Here is a 20,492-nt window from a genome sequence, read left to right as displayed (position 1 = left end):
CTGCCCCTCTAGAATTTGTTTTGGGGCATTATTTAAAGGTATACAGAAGGGGTTGGGGGAGAGCTCATGCAAATCCCTGCCTTTTCTCCACCATCTTGGCTCTACCTCACACTTATTTGATTTTTTTAAATCTTTTTAATCTCTTTCTTTAGCTCTTATAGGAATTACTATTCCACTTCCATCCAATTTTCATTTTTCTTCCAAATATCTTGTAGACGTTTTCAAATCATTGTCTTCTTCTGAGTTTCTGTCTTGAACTTCCCTGTTACCATAGTAGCATTTTATGATAAGTTCTTCTTTCATTGCTTGCTCATTTTTCCAACATACTTTTTGACTTTGGGATTTTATGTTAGAGTTGAGTTCTACTCACCTCTGTGGGGGAAATGACTGACCTGAGTTTCTTTCTGTCTTTTATGTGATTCTGTAGCTTTCATATCTCAGTCTAGGAACCTACAATTTTTAGTACTTTCAAAGTAGTGAGATCCAGGGAGAGAACTTTTCAGCACGCTCCTAATTGACAGCCTGGTCTTTACACACACAGGGCTCCTGCTTACAATCATGACTTCTCTTTTACCCCCTGTAATTATGACCCAGAACTGAGTAATGGGGGACAGCTGCCAAATGGCACCTGACCTTATGTCCAATGCTAGTACATGGGTCCAACAGGGTCTCTTTTTGTTCAGGTTTTTAGCTCCCCTGACAGTCCATGGATCCTGGGCTGTTCCCTGCCACTGCTGCCACTGCTGCCACTACCAACATCTTAACTCTGCCCCCTCATAATTTTCCAAAAGTCAATCTAGTCCTATTCTTTTCCTCTTATTAAATATGTGACCCAGATCATTATCCATTTGTAGTGTCTGTCCAAAACATATACATTGAAGGACAAGCTGGGACATTGTGGTTTTTGAAATAATTAATTTGCTATTGATACCAGTTTGGGGTAAGCATATTATTAATTCATCAATATTACACCAGTAAAGGATTGACCATGTGTCTCCCTCACTTCTCATAGTCTCAGGCCATGTGGTAGAGAAAGCAGGGAGAAAGGATTAGCATGCAAATTAGCTCAAGCAAGAGAAAAGCCCCCAAAGCCCCGTGCTGTCTCTCAGAAAGACAGCATGTGGTTTCAAGAGAACCAAGAGAAACAACGAGACAGACAGAGACCATGTGGTCTCAGAAAACCAAGGGAGAAGCTCAGAAGATGCTCTAGAAGCCTCAGAATACCCAGAAGACCTTTTGTGGTATCTTCCAAGGACTTTTTTATCCTCTTTTGATAGCGGTGGGTCATTATTCATTGATTGAAGCTAATTGGTTAGCATCATTCAATTCCATTGGTTGACATGACTTGAAGGTGGTCTACATTAAATGAACTCTAGAGATGACATCAGGGAAAAGAATGCTAAAGACCCTCAATGAAGTTGTTTAACTTCATTGTCCATTAGGTAAGTGTGGTTTAATCCCATTGGTCCTTCACAGATCTAGACAAAAGTATCTATCTCCATTCCTTTCTCCCCTTGGGTTTGTCCCAGATGAGATTTGATGAAGTTTCTCAAGGAGAACTGGACTTTTCTGTAATGGGGGAGTGGGGGGAGGGGAGGAGAGAAAGGACTGACAAAGTGATTGCTGGGTCTCCCAAGAAATGCATTTTTGGGTTTTTTTTTTTTGTTTTGCAGGGCAATGAGGGTTAAGTGACTTGCCCAGGGTCACACAGCTAGTAAGTGTCAAGTGTCTGAGGCCAGATTTGAACTCAGGTGCTCCTGAATCCAGGGCCACCGCTTTACCCACTGTGCCACTAGCTGCCCCCTTCAACAGGGTTTCTTAACCTGTTTTGTTTTGTTTTTTATGGACCCCTTTGGCAGTCTGGTAAAAGCTAGAACCCTTCTCAAAATCATGATTGTAAATGTATAAAATAAAATATATGGGATTACATAGGAAACCAATTATATTGAAATAGAGTTATCAAGATTTTTAAAAATTCATGGACTTTAGGTTTAAGAACCCCCATTTTAACTTAAGAGAACAACATGTCACCTTTAAAGCTCTCTAAACAAGATTTTTTCCATGGAAAAATCAAAATCACACAAATTTTTTAAAAATATATAACAAACACTAATCTTTCCAGGGATCATCTAATGACCAATATCAAATGAAGCAGAAAGCAGAAAAATGTAAACAAGGATGGCTCTAGAAAAATTGCTTTCCTATATTACCATTCCCTTTGGTTTTCTGCCTTGACTCAGGGCCTGCCTTTTCTCCCACTCAAGGTGGCCACTCTCCATGCCCCATCCTTCAAAGGCATATTCTAGCCCATTGTCTAGAGTTAGACATTCTGAAAAAGTGCCCCAAGACACTTACATTTTTTTAGCCTTTCCATTCCTACTTGTAGGGATGTATATATCCAGAGAAGTCACAGGCCTTTGAAGTTAAGAATTCCAGCCTCCAACATATAATCTTTCAGCATCTCAGAAAGTCCACACAAATTTCCAACTCCATTGCCCATGTGGAAATTTGTCCTTGGCCATGGGTTACCCTGGATATAAATTTCTATATTTGAATCAAGTACAAAAGATTCAATAATGATCTGTTGTTTGGATCAAAAATTGAATGAAATAACTTCTAAACAATGAGGATTCTTAAATACTAGGCTCACAGCAACTCACTAGAAGAAGATGAGTAAGAAAATGTTTTATCTTCAGATCTTTCCTATAAAACTAGCTTAGGAATCAGAAACTTGGCTCTGCCACTATCTGTGTGACCTTGAACAAATCACAGCCTCTCTTGCACACACTTTCCTAATGCAGAAAATAAGGAGGTTGGACTAAATCGCCTTCTAAGATCCTTCCTATTTAAAAATATATTTATCATCTTTCCTATACAGAAGCATGAATAAGTGCAGGGGAAAATGTAGTAGACTGGATAACCTTATAGGATCCTTTCCAGTCTAAGGTTTCCCAGATTCCATGACTCTAAAGAGCCAAGTCTAGGGAATAAATAGGAAGGATAGAAGTCACATTGATAGTAGTAGGGAAGCTGGTTAAATTAAGGAAGAAAGAATATTCTCTTTTCCATATTTAATTTTAAGTAATGGAAAACCATTCAAGTATAGGAATCCAACAGAAAACAAAAAATTTGAATATGGGACTCATTTTGCTAGGTCAAAATATGCCTGAATAAGATCACTGTTTTTTTGGAGAATCACTTTTTTAAAAAATTATAATTCATCCTACTTGAGAGCTTTATTCATTCTGGTTTAAATTATTATGTATATATAGGTAGGTGTAGGCTTGTGTATTTACAATAACAAAGAAACAGCAAAAACTTCTTCGAAATATTAAGGTAAACTCTGTGTCTGGAAGGATATTTGCACTTAAATACTGATTTTTGTTTTTTTCTTTTCTGATTTTCTTTTCATTTTTTTTTTCTGAGGAGGGGACTGGATTTTGTTTTCTTTTTTGTTTTTGTTTTTGTTTTTGTTTTGTAATTTAGAAGCAAAAGTTTGGAGTATAAACTTCTAAGGCCATAAAGTCTATGCCCATAATTCAGAAATCACTTGGCATAAATTTTCTACTAGTAGCTTACCATGTGGGGTTCCTAACAATCAAAGAAAAATCCATGGATACAATGTGGCTATGTTTCTTTCCCAATGAAACAAGCTAGTTGTGCAAAGGAAAGGGTCTTCAAAGTCACTAAAAATTCCTAAGTCCTTCTTACCATAAAGAGGGTCATAGAAATTTTTTGTGGGGGGGGGGCAATGAAGGGTGTGATGAAATAATGGGATTTAGCAGATACTCAAAGTAAGTGACTTGCCCAGGGTCACACAGCTAGTAAGTGTCAAGTGTCTGAGGCTGGATTTGAACTCAGGTCCTCCTGAATCTAGACCCAGTGCTTTATCCATTGCACCACCTAGCTGCCCCTGAAATCTTTTTGAACATAAAGAGAATAACTGACAAGTGTACAGTAGTAACATTACCATGAAACTACTAGCATTTTCAATTTTTTATTACATTACTTACAATCTGACTTTATGAGATTAATATAAACTTCAATGCTGGCCTGATGAGACTGTGCTAATTCATATCATGTATTTCTGTCCAAAATGGGGATTTCATCAGTATAAGGCATTACCCAGGAAGCAACTCTGCCTGCCAAAGCTGATAGAAATTGTTTTACAACCTAGAGTCTTATAAGAGAGTTGCCTGGAACACACCAAGAGGTTAAATAACTTACAAGGTCACACAGCCAATGTGTGTCAAAGACTGGATTAGAACCCTGACTTTCCAACACTGAGGCTAGTTCTCCAGCCACTATGCCAAGAGGACTCTCAGCATAAAATTATCTTAACAGGAGCTAAGATAGAATTTTTATGTATGTATTCTATTCAGTGGGTTTATTTATTTATATGAGATCATCATTTGTTTAATTTGTCTCTTAGACTGTAAATGCCTTGAGGGCATGGAGCTAGGCTAAACAGAATTATGTAAGCAGCATGTGCCAGTGTTAGTGCCTCTGAAAGCTTCAATAAATGCTCCCTATACTTGGGTGGGGTGGAAGGGGAAGGAGAGCAGAATACTCTTTTGATCCAGCACCTGACATGGACAGAAAAACATCAATCTCCTCTCCATGTTTTTGTGACAGGCTCTCTCCTGGCTCTCACCTGCCCATCTACTTCTCAAACCCCATTGCTAGTTCATCATCCATGTCATGCACCCTAACTGTGGGTGTTCCCCAAGGTTCTGTCCTAGACCCCCTTCTTCAACATAATGCCTCATTTGCAATTTCAGCCTGAAACATCCATTACACCCTGAAGCCATCTCACCCTGAAACACTCCTCTTGTGAAAGTTCCTTTCTCCCATTGATGACTTCCTCCTGGGGACTCCATTTTTTAAAATTTTTTTTATTTTTTGGTGAGGCAATTGGGGTTAAGTGACTTGCCCAGGGTCACACAGCTAGTAAGTGTTACGTGTCTGAGGTCGGATTTGAACTCAGGTACTCCTGACTCCAAGGCTGGTACCTTATCCACTGCGCCACCTAGCTGCCCCTGGGGCCTCCATTTTTGTAGAAACCCAGCCTGGATAGCTTCATTCCCTTCAGAGTTGTGCTTCTGACTTCCTGGACTTCCATTCCATGTCCCTAAGCGAGGTACCAGATGTCCCATAGACATCTCCACATCAACATTTCTAAAAGAGAAATCGTTATCTTTTCCTCCTCATCCACACCTTTTCCAAACTTCCTTATTTCTGTCAAGGATACCACCATCCTTCTAGTCATCCGTGTTTAAATCAAGGCATTATATTTGACTCCTCTGTTTCCCTCACCCCATATTAAGTCAGTTTCTAATTCTCATCATGTCTAACTCAACAAAATCGCTTATATCCTCCCCTTTTTTTATTCTTTCACGACCTTATTTTAGGCTCTCATCACCTCACTTATGTCACCACAATGGCCTCCTAATTATTTTCCTTGCCCCTACCCCTGTCTAATCCATTCTATATACAACTAAATTTTCCTAAAGTGCAGGAAAGAGGCAAATACACCTATTGTCTAAAAAGGAAAAAAAAATAGGATCTGAAAACAATAGGCCAATAAGCTTGACTTTGATCCCTGGCAATTTTTCATAGAAAGTACTATGAAAGGGAAGGTTAGTGAATCTCTAGAAAGGGGAGCAGTGGTCTCACAGAGCCAGCACAACTTCCTCAAGAATAGATCATAGCAGGGGACAGCTAGGTGGCACAGTGGATAAGGTACCGGCCCTGAATTCAGGAGGACCTGAGTTCAAATCCAGCCTCAGACACTTGACACTTACTAGCTGTGTGACCCTGGGCAAGTTACTTAACCCTCATTGCCCTGGAAAAAACAATTTTATAAATAAAAATAAGAATATATCATAGCAGTCTAACTTGACTTCCTTTTATTTCTTTTTTGGGGGTGGCGAGGGGGAAGGATTGCAAAATAATTATACCTGAAGAATAATAGATATAGCATTTCCCTATAGCTCTTGCTTATGATACAATCATGCTTTACTTCAGCTTTGTTTCTCCTCCATATACTTATGTTGACTTCCTGTTGGTCAGGGCCAAGATCTGATGTTACATCCACTTTATAAAACCTTCTCTGATTCACCTGCCAAGCCCAGTGATCTTTTCCTCATCTAATTCCTCAGTATTCTGTACTTTTATTTGTATTGTGTTTATTTGCTAATATCTCATAGTCCCCATTAGATTTTAGCTTCTGATAGGTACTATGGGCTAGCTCATCACCTTGCACAGTGAATTGCTCATAATACATGCTTGAAAAATGATGATTGCAAAAATAAATTGCCTAAAATTGTAATGTTTTATTTGGCTTGATCATGACAAGAAGTTAGATAGATTTCCTAACACATCAGGAACATATTTGGGAACATCATGCACTGAAGAAATGGGTCCAGACAGAATGATCACAACCGGGAAATTTCTAGGAAGTTGGTGAATGCCAGGGGCTGCTACTCCTCACATTCCAGCCCATCATTGTTCTGTATACCAAGAGCATGGTACTAGGCTCCACTAAGATTAGACACAGTATGCTTACAAGTAACTTGATACATGTGATTCTATTTTGTTTGTAGTTCTCAAAAATACTCTGTGTTATTACTTATAGAATTATTTTTACAGAACACTTTTTCTTTTAAATAAATGAAGTTAAATGTTTGCCTCTGAAATGAAAATGGTCAGTATTAAATGGGGAAAAAAACAATTATAAATAGTTGAAAAGTTGGATCTTCTAAACTCACTATGTGTCAGGCACATTGTTTAGGCATATAAATACAAGTAAAAAAGAAAGATAGGGGCAGCTAGGTGGCACAGTGGATAAAGTACTGGCCCTGGATTCAGGAGGACCTGAGTTCAAATGCGACCTCAGACACTTAACACTTACTAGCTGTGTGACCCTGGGCAAGTCACTTAACCCCAATTGCCTCACCAAAAAAAAAAAAAAGAAAGAAGGAAAGATAGTTTTTGCCTTCGAGAAATTTACATTCTAATGGGAGAAAACTGTACATTAAAGGGGAAGCTGAGGGGTACTTGTGCAGGGACATGGTGGCAAAGTCCTTAGAGTCAGAAGCATGTATGGGAGACAAATGAAGCATGGTGGGGCCTTGAGCCTATCCTCAAAATGGAAGGAATTCAGTAGTGGGAGGTGGCCAGCATGGTAGAAAGATATTGTGGGAGGAGAAAGCTTTAATAATAGGGCATGGTAACAAAATCCTCAGATTCAGAAGCACAGCCTGGAGGGGAAAAAAGATTTACATTATAGCCCAAAGTCTATCGACTATTCATTCCATCAAAGAGAGTGCTCACTCAAAACTCTAGTAAGTGGTATGTAACAAGAATCCAGGGCTGGTGTTTTATCTACTCTGACACCTAGCTGCCCCCATCTGTTTTCTTTATCAAGGAGAATAATGTTTGCTCTAAAAATGACTAATAGAGAATTGATACCTGAGATTAGTAAGAACATAATAAAAGGTCATTTGGACCAGTGGAGTGAAACTCAAATAAAAAAGTATCTCTGAGAGCTACATATTGACTTCGAAAATGACGAATTAATATTATCTATGTTGCATTGTATTTTTATTTTTTATAAACATTTCCCAATTACATTTTAATTGGGTTCCAATCCTAAATCTGGAGTTTTGCAGGCTCTGAGTTTGACACCTCTGATTTAGACCCATGATAAAGTCAAATAACCAGCCTAGATGAGTTGCATCTCTGGGAACTGAAAACTGGCAGATGTGATTATTGATCCATGGTCAGAATATTGGAAATGGAAGAGATGCCACAATATTGGGAAAAGGAAAGAGAGCCCATTGGTTAACTAAGGATTTACCACATCCCTGTTACCCTTTTTTTTAAAAAAGTAAGACAAACTCTCTAAAGAGATAGGAAAGGCAGGAGAAACCTCTGAGGAGTGTTAGCAGTGAGCGTTTAGAAGAAAACCAACATCAATTATCAGGAATTAAGTTTTTGAGAGGTTCAAGCTCAGCAACCTCAGCTGGCAGAGACACTGTACCAAGGGGAGCAATATGAGGATTATACAAGTAGAGAAAGGATTTGGAGACCCTTCAGTGACAAAAATGTGAATTCCTTTGGCCACGTGTATTTTGTAAGTGTGTACCTTTCTACATAGTATATTCTATGTGAGTATCCACTCCATTCTTTTCACTGATGTGTTTTATCTAGTTGTTGGAGAATACCCCTTAGATTTATGGAGGAATGATTTGTTATTAACATTTTTTATGATGTCATTTCAGAAAATGCCTCTGCTTTGAGTTAACTGTATCTTCTATCAGACTATTAAAGGAAAACAACAGTGGTGTGGGCTCAAGACCTATAGTTTTAGGACCCACTAAGTACCTTGAATGGGGGCAGGGGAGAGGGGAGGGAGGTGGTAATTCCACTGGGGACTCAATCTACAAGGGTGAGCTTGAAGGGAATACACTGAAACAATTCTAGTACACATCATTAGATACTTGCTCAATGTCTAGAATAGGAAGCCATGGCAAGTGGTACCAGATTAGTCTTTTTTTTTTTCATTTTTGAAAGTTACTAAACATAGATTGAGAAAGGCTATAGATAGGTGACCTAGGTTTTAGCAAGGCATTTAATTTATACAGTATTTCATGGTATTCTTATGGAGAAAAATGAGTTATGTTAAGTAGCTGATAATACAATTGTGAAACTGAACAAAACGGCTCATAGAATAGCATTATATATTAATAACATTGTATTTATTCCTGTATAGAAACCCACAAGCCTCAGGGTGAATGAGAACTGTGGTTTGGGTGAGGATTGAGGAAAGGACAAATATATGCGCTATCGTGATGGGTCTGTTTTTAAAACTGACCGGCCATAAGAAGGAATCCATCCTATAATGAGTTCAGAAGGAGATTACAAAGCTGACGCAGAGATAGGATACAATAATCCCTGGAGACTTCAAATATTTTACTTGTTCATTGTTTACTACCAGCTCCCTGCTGAAGGCAGCATATAGTGGGGTAGCTTCTAGATATTGAACCTCACAAAGACTTTCACACTCTGGTATGAAGTTCCAGAGTCCCTCAGGGTACAAACTTATATAGAGTTTTAGGGAAGAGCTGTGTGACTAATCCATAGGCATGAAGGGGGGGGGGGGTTAGTGAGAGAAATAAGGGTATTTTCTAAATTGCCTAATAAGGAATAAAGGTATATGAAGCAGAGATATAGGAACCTTAACTGGCTCAGTGGATAGAGCACCAGGCCTAGAGTCCTGGAAGATCTAAATTCAAATGTGGCTTCAGATACTTACTAGCTGTGTGACCCTGGGCAAGTCATTTAACCTCTCTCCCTCTTACCACATTCTATGTCAGTTTCTATAAGTCTTTTCATCTCTTTGAAATCATCTATTTCCTCACTTCTTATAGCCCAGTAGGATTCCATCACATTCATATACCATACATAACTCATTCAGTCATACCTCAATTAATGGACTTAATTTACAGTTTATTGTCACAAAAAAAGAGGTGCTATAAATATTTTTGTAGATATAGGGCCTTTTCCTACTTCTTTGAACTCTTGTATATATATAAGATGAGCTAGTATACCTCGGTCAAAGGGCATGCATACATTGTTTAGTAACTTTTTGTGTATGATTCCAAATTGTTTTCCAGATCCACCAAGAGAATATCATTGTGTTTTAATTTCCATGGCTGGTTGGGCATAGATCACTCATGCAATTAAATGGATTTGTCAAGTCTTGATGCCATTCCATGTGTATACCTTGGGGAAGGACCCCCTTCAGTGGACTCATCTGTGAATGACATATTGCTATTGGTTTTTCAGTTTGGCTGCTAAGCCAGAACACAGGGGTGCCTACTTCCTGGGTTTATGTCGGGCTTGATTTTCCAATTAATCTGATACTCCTCAATCAGGGTTACCAGTAGAGTTGATCTGATAGGCTAACATGGTACCACTGCAATTGTGGCAATCACTTGGATGCCCCACAACATGGGACTGGGATTAAAATTGCTGAAGGAAACTCTCTTGACCCTTTCATATGGGCATTCTGGTTCTACAGTCACTTGAGCTCCAATGTCTATCTAGACTCAGTAAAGGTCTAGGTTCCCTATGTGGCTATTGGATAGTACAGGGCCATATGACCCGTGGTTCTTCCCTGCCCCACCCCCACAGGGAGAAGTCAGCCTGGGGACCACACCTCTCACTCACTTCTGTTTGCCTGATTTGGAGGGGGTGAGATCAGAATAGAAAGTAAATATCTGAAGTGTGATTTCTTCCCCTACCTTAGAGGGAGATGGGGACAACAGGACTGGGGGCTAGAGATTTCAGTCAAGCAGAGCACAAACCCTTCTTACCTATCCCTTCTTTCCCAGAAAGACTTGAAGATTCCTCTGTAATGTTTTAAAAGTGACTCTCCTCCCCCTTGGCGTCTCCCTCACCCAGATTTTTTGGTTTTGCCCCATTATCTCTGCCTAGTCATCCGCTACATCTGCCTATTTCTAGACTACTCAGCAAGGGATGGGGGGTGGGCAAGGGGAGAGGGGTGTTGTCTGCTTCCTGATTCCCCACTACAAGTATTAATTCTTCAAAGAGCCTTTTCTCTTTAATTTAGCAGGCTCGTTTATCTGTTAGCAAAGCTTTACTACCTTTCTCCTCCCCTTCATTTGGTCAAGGGGAAGTGGGGAGGAAGGAAGTTTAGAAGAGGGGAAAAGGGAAACTTCCCAGACCTATAGTTCTGATATCAAGGGGTTCATCACTTGAGTCCAACATGGGAACAATACAAGTTCTGTCTCCATTTGCACTTTCCTGGGCAGGCAGCCTTTCTACAGCTGTTGCTATAGCCATGAGGAGCAGCCAAGGGTTAGAATTCTCAGCTCCCTTAAAGCTTCATTTCTTGTGTCTGCCCAACCCATTGCTCTGAATCTTGGGTACAACTTGGGTACAACGTACAACTTCAACCACTAAATGACTTCATGATCTAAAACTCCTGACTACTTGGACACTGCACCTAATGGAGAAAAAAAAAACCTTCCATCCCCAAGGGGTTAATTTCTTATTCTTGAACAACGCATTGCTTGAAATTCTGGGAGGTCCATAGAATACTCTTGACCCCCGCAATACCTTTATAACTTCCTCTTGTCAGGTAAGAATCCCATCTCTGTACCATTGCCCTTCCTGAGGAATCTTTCCCTCCCCCCCCAAACACACAAAAAAAAGGGTATCTGATTAACTGTGGTCTTCTGACATTTTGTGATGCAGGACAGTTAGGGTAAAGAACAGCAATGCCACACAGGCATAGCATTTAACAAAACTATTACTGTCCACAGATGGCAACAAGAAGTAGTCTCAGTGTGTGCCTCCTTTTCCCCTAGTCCCCTTCTGTGGGTAGCACATGGTGGGGTAGCTTTTAGGTATGGAATCCTGCAATGACTTTCTCACTCTGAGCTCACTCCCAGAGTCCCTCTGGACTTGAACTATATAGACAAGCAGACTGCCCTCTCCTCCATGGAAGAATATAGTCAGGACCAATGAGGGTATTTTCTAAATTGAATAGTCAAAATTAAGGAACAAGGGACAGCAAGGTAATGAATATAATTCTACCTTTGCCAATCCAGCAAGAAGTTGAGGGATGGTTAAGGAATGCCCAAGCTTCTTGGTTTATGAGACTTACTAGTATAACCAGTTTTTACCTGTTTACACTGGACTATTAGCCAGGAATGCAATGTAGCCCTGACAAACAATGATAAAAATATATTTGTCAGCAGTCTTACAATATAACCAAAAGGACTTTAAAATGAATAGAATAGGGTAGCACAGTGGAAAGAGCACCGGCCCTGGAGTCAGGAGTACCCGAGTTCAAATCCGGCCTCACACTTAACACTTACTAGCTGTGTGACCCTGGGCAAGTCACTTAACCCCAATTGCCTCACTAAAAAAAAAATGAATAGAATACGGGGAAAAATCTGCTCATGGATAAACAAGCAAGATACTATAGAAAATAGTAACTAAAATAATGAAAGAATACTAGTAGAAAAGACAAGTAATTCACAAAAGACAAAATCCAAGAAAGGATCCATCAATAAAATCCATGGCCTCAGATACCTATACAAAAATGCACAAATATTGGTAATAAGTAGCATGAATCAGAGGTTCTTACACAAGAAATCAAATTTAACCTCATATGTGTCACTGAGATTTATAAGAATGGGACTTGGTGTCTGGAATACAACTCTAGAAAGCTATACCTTATTTACAAGAAATAGAATGTGTAACAGGGAGTCATGGAATATCATTGTATATTAAACCTGCCAGGTGTAGAAAGGAAAGGAAGATCCTTGCCTCTTGAACCAGCCATTCCATTGTGCTCCAGCCACCCTCCCCAGCCTCTTATAACTTTATACTGGCTGCTAAATATTTATTATCAATCATAGTCACCTTTTCACTAAGCAGTCAGCTTTAATTCTAAGATTGAGATCTAAAGAATAATTTGGAAAAAAATGCTGGTTTCTATTAGAATGACAACAATTTTGCTGTTTACAGCAAAACTATCTCCATAAATATAGTACTGGGTTGTAATTTCAAATTATGATTGATCCAGAGTATAAAACTTATTTAAAATTAACTCAAGTGAATATTCAGTTCTAACTCACCTTAAATTAAAGACAAGGAGGTCTAGTAACAGCAAAATTCTTTATTTACTAGCGAAAATAATCCTAATTACATCAAAGTTTGGAAATAAAACTGCAAGTAGTCAGTCACTGAGATAACAGACCACAGTAAGGAAGAGAAAAAGAAAAAAGCAAGAGAGTTTGGTTGGAGAGTTTGCTCATTGAACTGAGCTGGTTCATTCATAACAGCTAATTCCTGTCCCATATGAAGATGGAATTTCTTTACTCAGCCTTCTCATAGACCCTGTGGCAAGCCACACCATTCATAACACAGTCCTGTGGGGAAAAGAGTAGAGATTAGAACAAATTGGTGTTAATGCCATCTTGGCTCAGGAGTATGAGGAAGTGTAAAACAGGATGTTGTATGCTTTGAAAACTGTTCATAGCATCAATGATCTAGAGCCATCCAGTAAAAATGGTCTCTGGGCAAGTCCATGGTGGTAGAGGGAACCCATGACATTTTGGATCCAAAGGATATTACGGGTGGCTAGGACCATAGAGATCTATTTAACTGCTTCATTTTACCACCAAGGAAACCGAGATCCAGGGAGGGACAGTTTTTCTAAAGGTTTCATAGCTAATGACATAAGTATTTCACAGGGTCGTTGTAAGGAAAGCATTTTGTAAACAGTAAAACAATATGCAAAGTGTTGGATATTCATGAAGGAAGGGGCTAGAAAGAACCCCAGCAGGAATGTGTAGATTACTCAATATAAACTTACTGCCATCACTAAAGACAATGCTGGTGCTTAGTGGACTACCTTTGTCTATGATCAATAAGCTGTGGGACAGAGAATGTTGGATTTGGAGACAGTGCACCCAGATTCAAAGCAAGGCTAGTGTTTTCATCTTGGACAAGTCATTTGTATTGGCTGCTTTGGTATTTCTGCTGTTGGGCATGGTTCTATTTACTTTCAACGGCATGGGCCAATTTACATAGACTAGAGATACAAGTGGAATCTAAGAGACATGGGAGGCTCCTGACTTACCACCAATAGCTTTCCATCTTCTACTTTTCTTGTTATTGTGCTTTCCTTTCCATCCCATGCCTGGTGCTGGACCAACATATCATTTTCAAGGGTACAAACAGTCTAAAGAAAAATAAAATTTCCAGATTGTATTGCCAAGTGAACATTTCCTAAGATAAGTGTTTACTTGATTGAGATCTTTGAAAGAAGACTATTTCTACATTTGCAGCTACTTCCATTGTGAAATTTTGTTTGCTTGATTATACTCTAATATTTTAAGAGATATTTTATACAGTCAAATTTAGAATATCAGATCAGAATATTTAAACCTTCAAGCTCCCTAAACTATGTTTTGTAAATGAATTTTAGTTGTTGGAGTTTATGTTTGCCAGTTTTTTACTTTAAGATGAATAAGGAAAACATATCTGTCCTTTTCATTTGGTTCTTGACTAAAACAGTAGAAATTTTAACAAATAAACTATTTTTGTTTAAGTTACTTCAATTGTAACAAAAGACAAAACATCATTACTAACCTGAGTTTTCCTGCCATCGGCTGTGGTTTCGTCAAATTTCTCACCAAGTTTAAAAGAGAACTGTGTAGTTTTTATGCTGCTCTCAGTTTTAATGGTAATTACATCCCCATTTTCAGAGATAAGAACATCTGGTTTTGCCATTCCAGCCATTTTCCTCAGGGCCATACCCACTCCTGTCAAAGAAAATTTAAAAATGTTAAGTCACATAAAGACTGATGAAATGTCACTTGTTTCTATTATTGTTTTCAAAATATCAAGTCCAATTGAGTTTAGTTCAGTCCACAAGGTGTAGGAGAAAAAAATTTTTTTTAAAGTTGATTTACTCAAAACCAACTCAGTTATGGTACTTAGTGGAAGTTAAGTGAAATTATCAAGCTTAGAAACCTCAAAAGCTTATTCATGCTTCTCCATACCATTTGCTCTGATTCAGCTAGCATTCTTTCTTCTTAATCAATATTATTGATCAAGACAGGAAAGTTATTTGAAGATGTTCCAATAGTATATTTTGGTAATTCATATCATACTTCCATTCTCCAAAGGTGAGATTTCAAATGGGGTTTTAGAAATAATAACAGAGGAATTTCAAACATTTTATTTCTCTGCCACCACCACTAACCCCCAACACACAGAAAAGGGAGGGAGCACTTAGGATCATAGCATCAGAGATCTAGAAAGAACCTCAGAAGTAATTTACTTTGATATGCTCATTTTACAGATGAAAAAAGTTCAGGCCCAAAAGAGGAAGTGACTTTCTGATGGTCACACATACAATAAGTGATGGAGCCAAGTCCTGCTGTCAGAATCATTTTTAGTATTGGAAAGTGACTCATTTTATAGATGTAAACAGGCCAAGATAAAATTAATAGCTACTTAAATGGAAGATCTGGATTTTTAAATTCCAGTCTGGTGTTCCAAGCCTTTGCCTTGAACTGATTCATTCCCGGTTCACTCACACTCTCAGGTAACAATATAAAGTTTTTGAATCTCAGCAATCTCAACTGCGCAGAGAGGCTAGCTCTGCATTTCAAAGAATTCCTCCCCACTCAAGCATACATCACCTGTCTCAGAGAGGGATAGTAAAGGAAGAGAACACAATAATCAGTTCTGTTCTTCAGAAAGTCTCTAGGCTGGAAGGGAGCTTACTGAAATGTGCCTAGTATACTTGCCTACAGGAGAAAAGAAACTATTAAGAGTTTGGGGTTTGGGTTTTGTTTTGGGCTTGTTATTGTTGTTTGGCTATTAGTATAAGCAAGAAATTCTATAGCCTCCTTTAAGCCATTCCAAGAAGTTTAATAAAAGAAAGTTTAAGCTAGTTTTCATATCTTTTACCCTTAGCATGGAGGAAAAACAGCTGTCACGAGTTTTGACAGTCTGTCACAATTGCTCCAATTTTCTTTAACCAGCACTGAACCCTAATAATCATGACTAAAGGAATCAACATTATTGACATAAGAAACTGAAGCTGGCTGGCCGGGAAAACAAACACTGCTGGAAGGAAGCAGGAATTACTTGAAATGTTAAGGTTTTTGGTTTTGGGGTTGTTTGTTGTGGGAGAGTTTTGGGGGGTAGGGGGGACCAGGAGCAAGTATTCTCAACACCCAGGGTAATGTTGGTAGCTCCTGGAGTGTTCATCACATACATAATTTGTATATTTATCTCACAGTGAAGACTAGCTTGTTAGGTCCTTAAGATAAAACACCGCATCTCAAGTCTTCTTTATGTCCCTATTCATAAGTTGATATGGTGCTTTGTCCATTGCAGGTACTAAATAAAAGTCTCATGTGACTAAAACAGCCCCCCAAAAAAAAGAGCCTTGCATTTCCTTCACAAGCAGTGTGGTAGGAAAATCAAAGGGCTAAGGAGTATAGGTGTAGATCTGGAAAGGATCTTAAAATCATTTTACAAATGAGTAAACTGACCCAAGAAATAAAGTGAAGACTTGCCCAAGGTTATATATTCATAAGCAGCAGAACTAGGGTTCAAAATCAGGTTTTCTGATTACGAATCCAGCCTCAAGTGTCAAGATATAGGAGTTCTAATGCAGGCTCACTCAACACCTAACTTTAGTTGGGCAAGGTGTCTCTCTAGACCTCAGTTTACTTGGCTGCAAAACGGGGGCTGAAGTGGTTGATCTGTAAGAGGTGCAGCAGATACAGTTCTTTGGAATTTTCCAGCTACAAAGATAAAGGAAAGAGGGCAGGTGCTCTCTATTGCAGGCACTGGCCATTCTCCAGACAGAGAATGATTTTTGAAGAGAGCTGGGAGAAGGACTTTCCAAATGCAGATTCCGAGCAGCAACTGCAATTCCTACGGATTAGGACATCAAACAAAGGAACGCCCAATAGACTCGGGTCCACCAAGCCTGTTAAGTAGGATTGCCAGCCTACTACTCCCACCTCTCTAACCCCCGCCCCCTCCACTACAAAACCTATCCCCAGAAAGGAGGGAGGACTAGCGCTACACCCTGTGAGTTCCCTCCCCTCCCATTGGGCCGGATGCTCTTACAAAGGCAGGTGTGCTGGCCCTCATGGCTTCCAGGAACCTTAAGGAGAGAAGACCAGGAATGAATGAAAGCAAGATCTGCCACTGCTTCCCCAAACCAGCAAGGGTACCTCCATGTCTCCCAAGGGTGTGAGCACGCTAGGTTCCTTCCCCAAGGCCCGCCAGGGCAGGATTCCCGAAGGAAACGTGGACTCAGCAAAGGCTACTTGGCCATCCATGAGCAAAAGAGAGTGATGGGGAATACGAAGGGAAAATGAAGAGAAGCAGGCGGCCCCTAAGTGACCCCAAACGCAGAGGGAAAGGAAAGGAGAAGGTGGTGGTGGTGATACTAGCTAGCGCTTGTTAATTTTGTAGCCTCAGCTCCCTCCCAGGGCCCAGACCCTGCCGGACCCGCCACGCGGCACCAGAAGGGGAGAGGCGCGCGCCCGGCGCGGGGTCAGCATCTCTCCTCCGGATCCCGTGGGCGGAGGCCAGACAGAGATGCCAGACTGACACACATCTGCGTGCAGACACGTGCGCGCTTTCCCCGGAATAAAGAGAGCATGCCTCACCCAGTTCTTTCATGTACTCGTCAAATCCTTTACTTTCCACGAGGCGCCATTTGCCCAGCAGCTGCTTGGGAAAGGCCATGGTGAATTCAGGCGAGAAGAAGAGGGGAAGAGTCCCTGAGAAGAAAGCAGAGGATTCCGCTGAGAGGTAGAGGACCAGCGTGCAGACAGCCCCGGCTTGGGTGCCTTCCATATATAGAGGTCTGGCCATGTGAGGCGGTGGGTTGGACCAATGGGAGCAGAGGAAGCCCGACCTCTTTCCATTCCCCAACTCCACCCCCTACCTCTCCCCCTCCCCGCCCCCCTCGGCTTTCCTAGTGGGCTAAGAGGTGTAAATGGGCTTCACCTGCCAAGAGCCTCCCTGAGCCTGGGGGGACTCCCGCAAGCTCTGACTGCAAGCTAGTACACGCAGCCGCCCCTCCCAAAACACCTCGTACCCTTCTTTACGCTGCCTCCGTCCAGGCAGACGTGCATACCGCCAGGCTCCACTGCCTTCATCCCCTATACTATGCTAAGAAACCATAAACAGGAAACTGAGGGGGGTGGGGGGAGGGGGAGGGAAAGGGTCATCTCTTCTTTTTGCTGTGTGTGTGTGTGTGTGTGTGTGTGTGTGTGTGTGTGTGTGTGTGTGTGTGTGTGTTTAAACTGCCGATCTGGTGTGGGCTCCAGCTAAAAATCTCCAGGATGTTCGCTTGCAATCCACCTAAGAGGCCAAGCCAGCACTTTTGCGTGAACAGTGAAAAGTGCTGAACAAACATTTGTTAATTGATAAGCAGCAGCAACTGGCACTGCCTCCTTGCGACCTGCCCTAGCCGCCTTTCCAAACCCCACCCCACCCCCAGTAAAACTCCATCACTTCACTTTCCTGGGGAAGGGACCTGAGCCCACCCCCATTTTCTTACTAATATTAATAGCTCCCATTTGTATAGATCGCTTTAAGGTGTACAGTGCACTTTACATATCTGCCTGGCAACTTTCTCCTCCCGGGGACTCTGGGTTTTTTCCAGGATCTGAATACCTACTTCAGCCTGACAACCAACCCTTCTTCCCTGGCCACTGGCAGAAACTAAGACAGTTACTAGGAGATCCTTTCTCGTTCTAAATCTGATTTCTGTATCTGTAACTGAGATAAGCAAAATAAACATAGATTGGAACTGAAATTTCATTATCCACCACAGAAAAGAAACCCAGTTGTGGTCTAGGGAAACTGGATGATGAGATTGGGGGGGGGGGGGTAGATCTGGTTATATCACTGGTATAAAGAAACTTCTGGCTAAGGAAACCCATTCTAACAATGCAGGTTGGCATCTCTGAAACATAGTTTTAGAGTGTTGCCCAGGGCACTGAGACGTTAAATGACTGTTCCAGGATCACATGGCCAATATGTGTCAGAAATGAAACTCGAATCTAGTTTTTTCGTGCTCCACTACATTACTACTGCCAGCTGCTGCTGTGCTTGCTGATTTTCCAATTTGTGGATGTTATGAACTCATACGGTTGTATAATACTTCTCAGTCTCTCCATAAAACGGACTGCAAATCAAGTTTGTCCTACTTAAACCAGGGACATAATTACACTGGGGCATTTGGGACCATTGTCCCATTTGGGAATATCTTATTCTTTAGCTAGAAGCCCTCCACATCTCAAGCTCCAGTCAGAGCATTTAGTAGGTGTCTATTGTTGCTCTGGAGGGTTTTTTTGTTTGTTTGTTTTGTTTTTGTTGGGGGGGGGGGTGAGTATCTACATCTGTCATTTCCAGACAGATGCCAAGGACCTCTTGTGTCGAATCAAAGTGGAGGAAATTGAAGAAGACTTGGATGTAGTCAGCAAATAGCTCTTATTACTGGCCAGCCAGAAAGGTGTAGTAACCAATTACATCTGAGAGGCATGGTAATGAGCAACAATTCAGGCAGCCACTGACATAGATAGAAAGAAAGAATAGTTCCCTTCACCTATATCTTAATGTGCCCCATAAGTCTTTCAGAGGTTTTGTAATTTCAAGAGTCCAAATGTAGCTTTGATTCTGGTATCAACTCATTCTCTCCTCTCTCCTCCCTCCCTCTCTCTCTTTCTCATTATTTAACTTCTCTGTTCATTAGTTTCCTCAATTTTAAAATGGAAAAGGCTAACTTCATTATATTTAAGATTCTTCCTTGCTCTAATTTTGGGGTTACCAGGAGAAGAATTCTGGAAATGGATACCAAAGCTTCTCATTGTAAATCTGAACCATACCACATAACTAGCTGTGTGATCCTGGGCAGGTTATCTGACCTCTCTGGGCCTCAATATCCTTATCTGTAAAATGAGGAATTGGATTAGATGACCTCTGAGGTCTCTCCAGGCCTAAATTTATAATTTTGTGATTCTGTTAAAAAATTTTTTTATAGTAATATATTTCCCAAATGTAAAAGGGAACAAAAATACTCTATTTCCACCTAGTGGTGAGAATATGATATTTAGTTTGTATATTCATATTCAATGTGCAATGACATCAATGATGTCTCAATTATGCACATAAGTTGATTGTATGCAATATTTTATTTGCATATTTCCCATTTGCTAAATACTTACTAAGTACCTCCTCTGTTCAGGACATTGTGCTAGGAACCCGGGAAGGCAGAAAGCTGAGATGAGATGTATCTGTCTAGTAGAAGGATATACATGCATACATACTGAATGTGTAGTACCTATGTATACACACACTATACATGTATATACATGCACATACTATACACACATAAATACATGCACACAAATAAAAGTATGTATACACACATATAATGAATGTGATTGCTGAACCACCATCAGTGATCTTTGAGAGATCATGAGCAATAGGAGATATATCACAATAAACACTAAATGAGAATCAACAAGAATAGATCATACCAAGCTAATTTTCATTTCCTTTTTTGAGAAGTTTACTAGACTGATTGAGTAAGGGGGTGCTATAAATATAATTTACCTCTCTTTTAGCAAAGTATTGGACAATGTCTGTTATACTAACCTTGTGGACAAGAAAGAAAAATATAAACTAAATAATATTTGGGATAGATGAATCTGAACCTGGTCGAATGGCTTGTATAATACACATGCATACATGCATTTATCTCCTCTGAGTTCCAGAACCATGTCACCAATTACATATTAGACATCTCTTCCTGGTTATACCATAGACATCTCCAACTCAGCATGTCCCAAACAGAACTTTTTACCTTTCCCATAAATCCATAGGTCTTCTTAAGTTCC

The 20,492-nt window shown here is 40.2% G+C and overlaps 1 protein-coding gene across 1 annotated transcript; it reads right to left on the bottom strand.

Annotated features, from left to right (window-relative positions):
* Positions 1-12,698: 12,698 nt before the first annotated feature.
* On the bottom strand, positions 12,699-17,429 carry FABP5 (fatty acid binding protein 5). Its single transcript, XM_043975482.1, has 4 exons — positions 17,250-17,429; positions 14,197-14,369; positions 13,685-13,786; positions 12,699-12,971 (listed from the first exon to the last, which is right to left on the bottom strand). Exons 1-4 carry the CDS (start codon positions 17,326-17,328, stop codon positions 12,918-12,920), a joined length of 408 nt encoding a protein of 135 aa, XP_043831417.1. The 5' UTR covers positions 17,329-17,429; the 3' UTR covers positions 12,699-12,917.
* Between the last annotated feature and the right edge of the window lie 3,063 nt (positions 17,430-20,492).

Source organism: Dromiciops gliroides, chromosome 1 (assembly GCF_019393635.1).
Source record: "Dromiciops gliroides isolate mDroGli1 chromosome 1, mDroGli1.pri, whole genome shotgun sequence".
Classification (NCBI taxonomy): Eukaryota; Metazoa; Chordata; class Mammalia; order Microbiotheria; family Microbiotheriidae; genus Dromiciops; species Dromiciops gliroides.
Note: the sequence above shows the minus strand (reverse complement) of the source record. Positions and strands in the feature narration are given on the sequence as shown.

What these genes read in the sequence shown, in the direction of transcription:
- FABP5 (XM_043975482.1), bottom strand. Translation starts at nt 17,328, where the DNA reads ATGGCCTTTCCCAAGCAGCTGCTGGGCAAATGGCGCCTCGTGGAAAGT. An exon ending in CCGATGGCAGGAAAACTCAG is followed by an intron (nt 13,787 to 14,196) that starts GTTAGTAATGAT and finishes ATTTTTCTTTAG; the next exon opens with ACTGTTTGTACCCTTGAAAA. An exon ending in AAGATGGAAAGCTATTGGTG is followed by an intron (nt 12,972 to 13,684) that starts GTAAGTCAGGAG and finishes TTTTCCCCACAG; the next exon opens with GACTGTGTTATGAATGGTGT.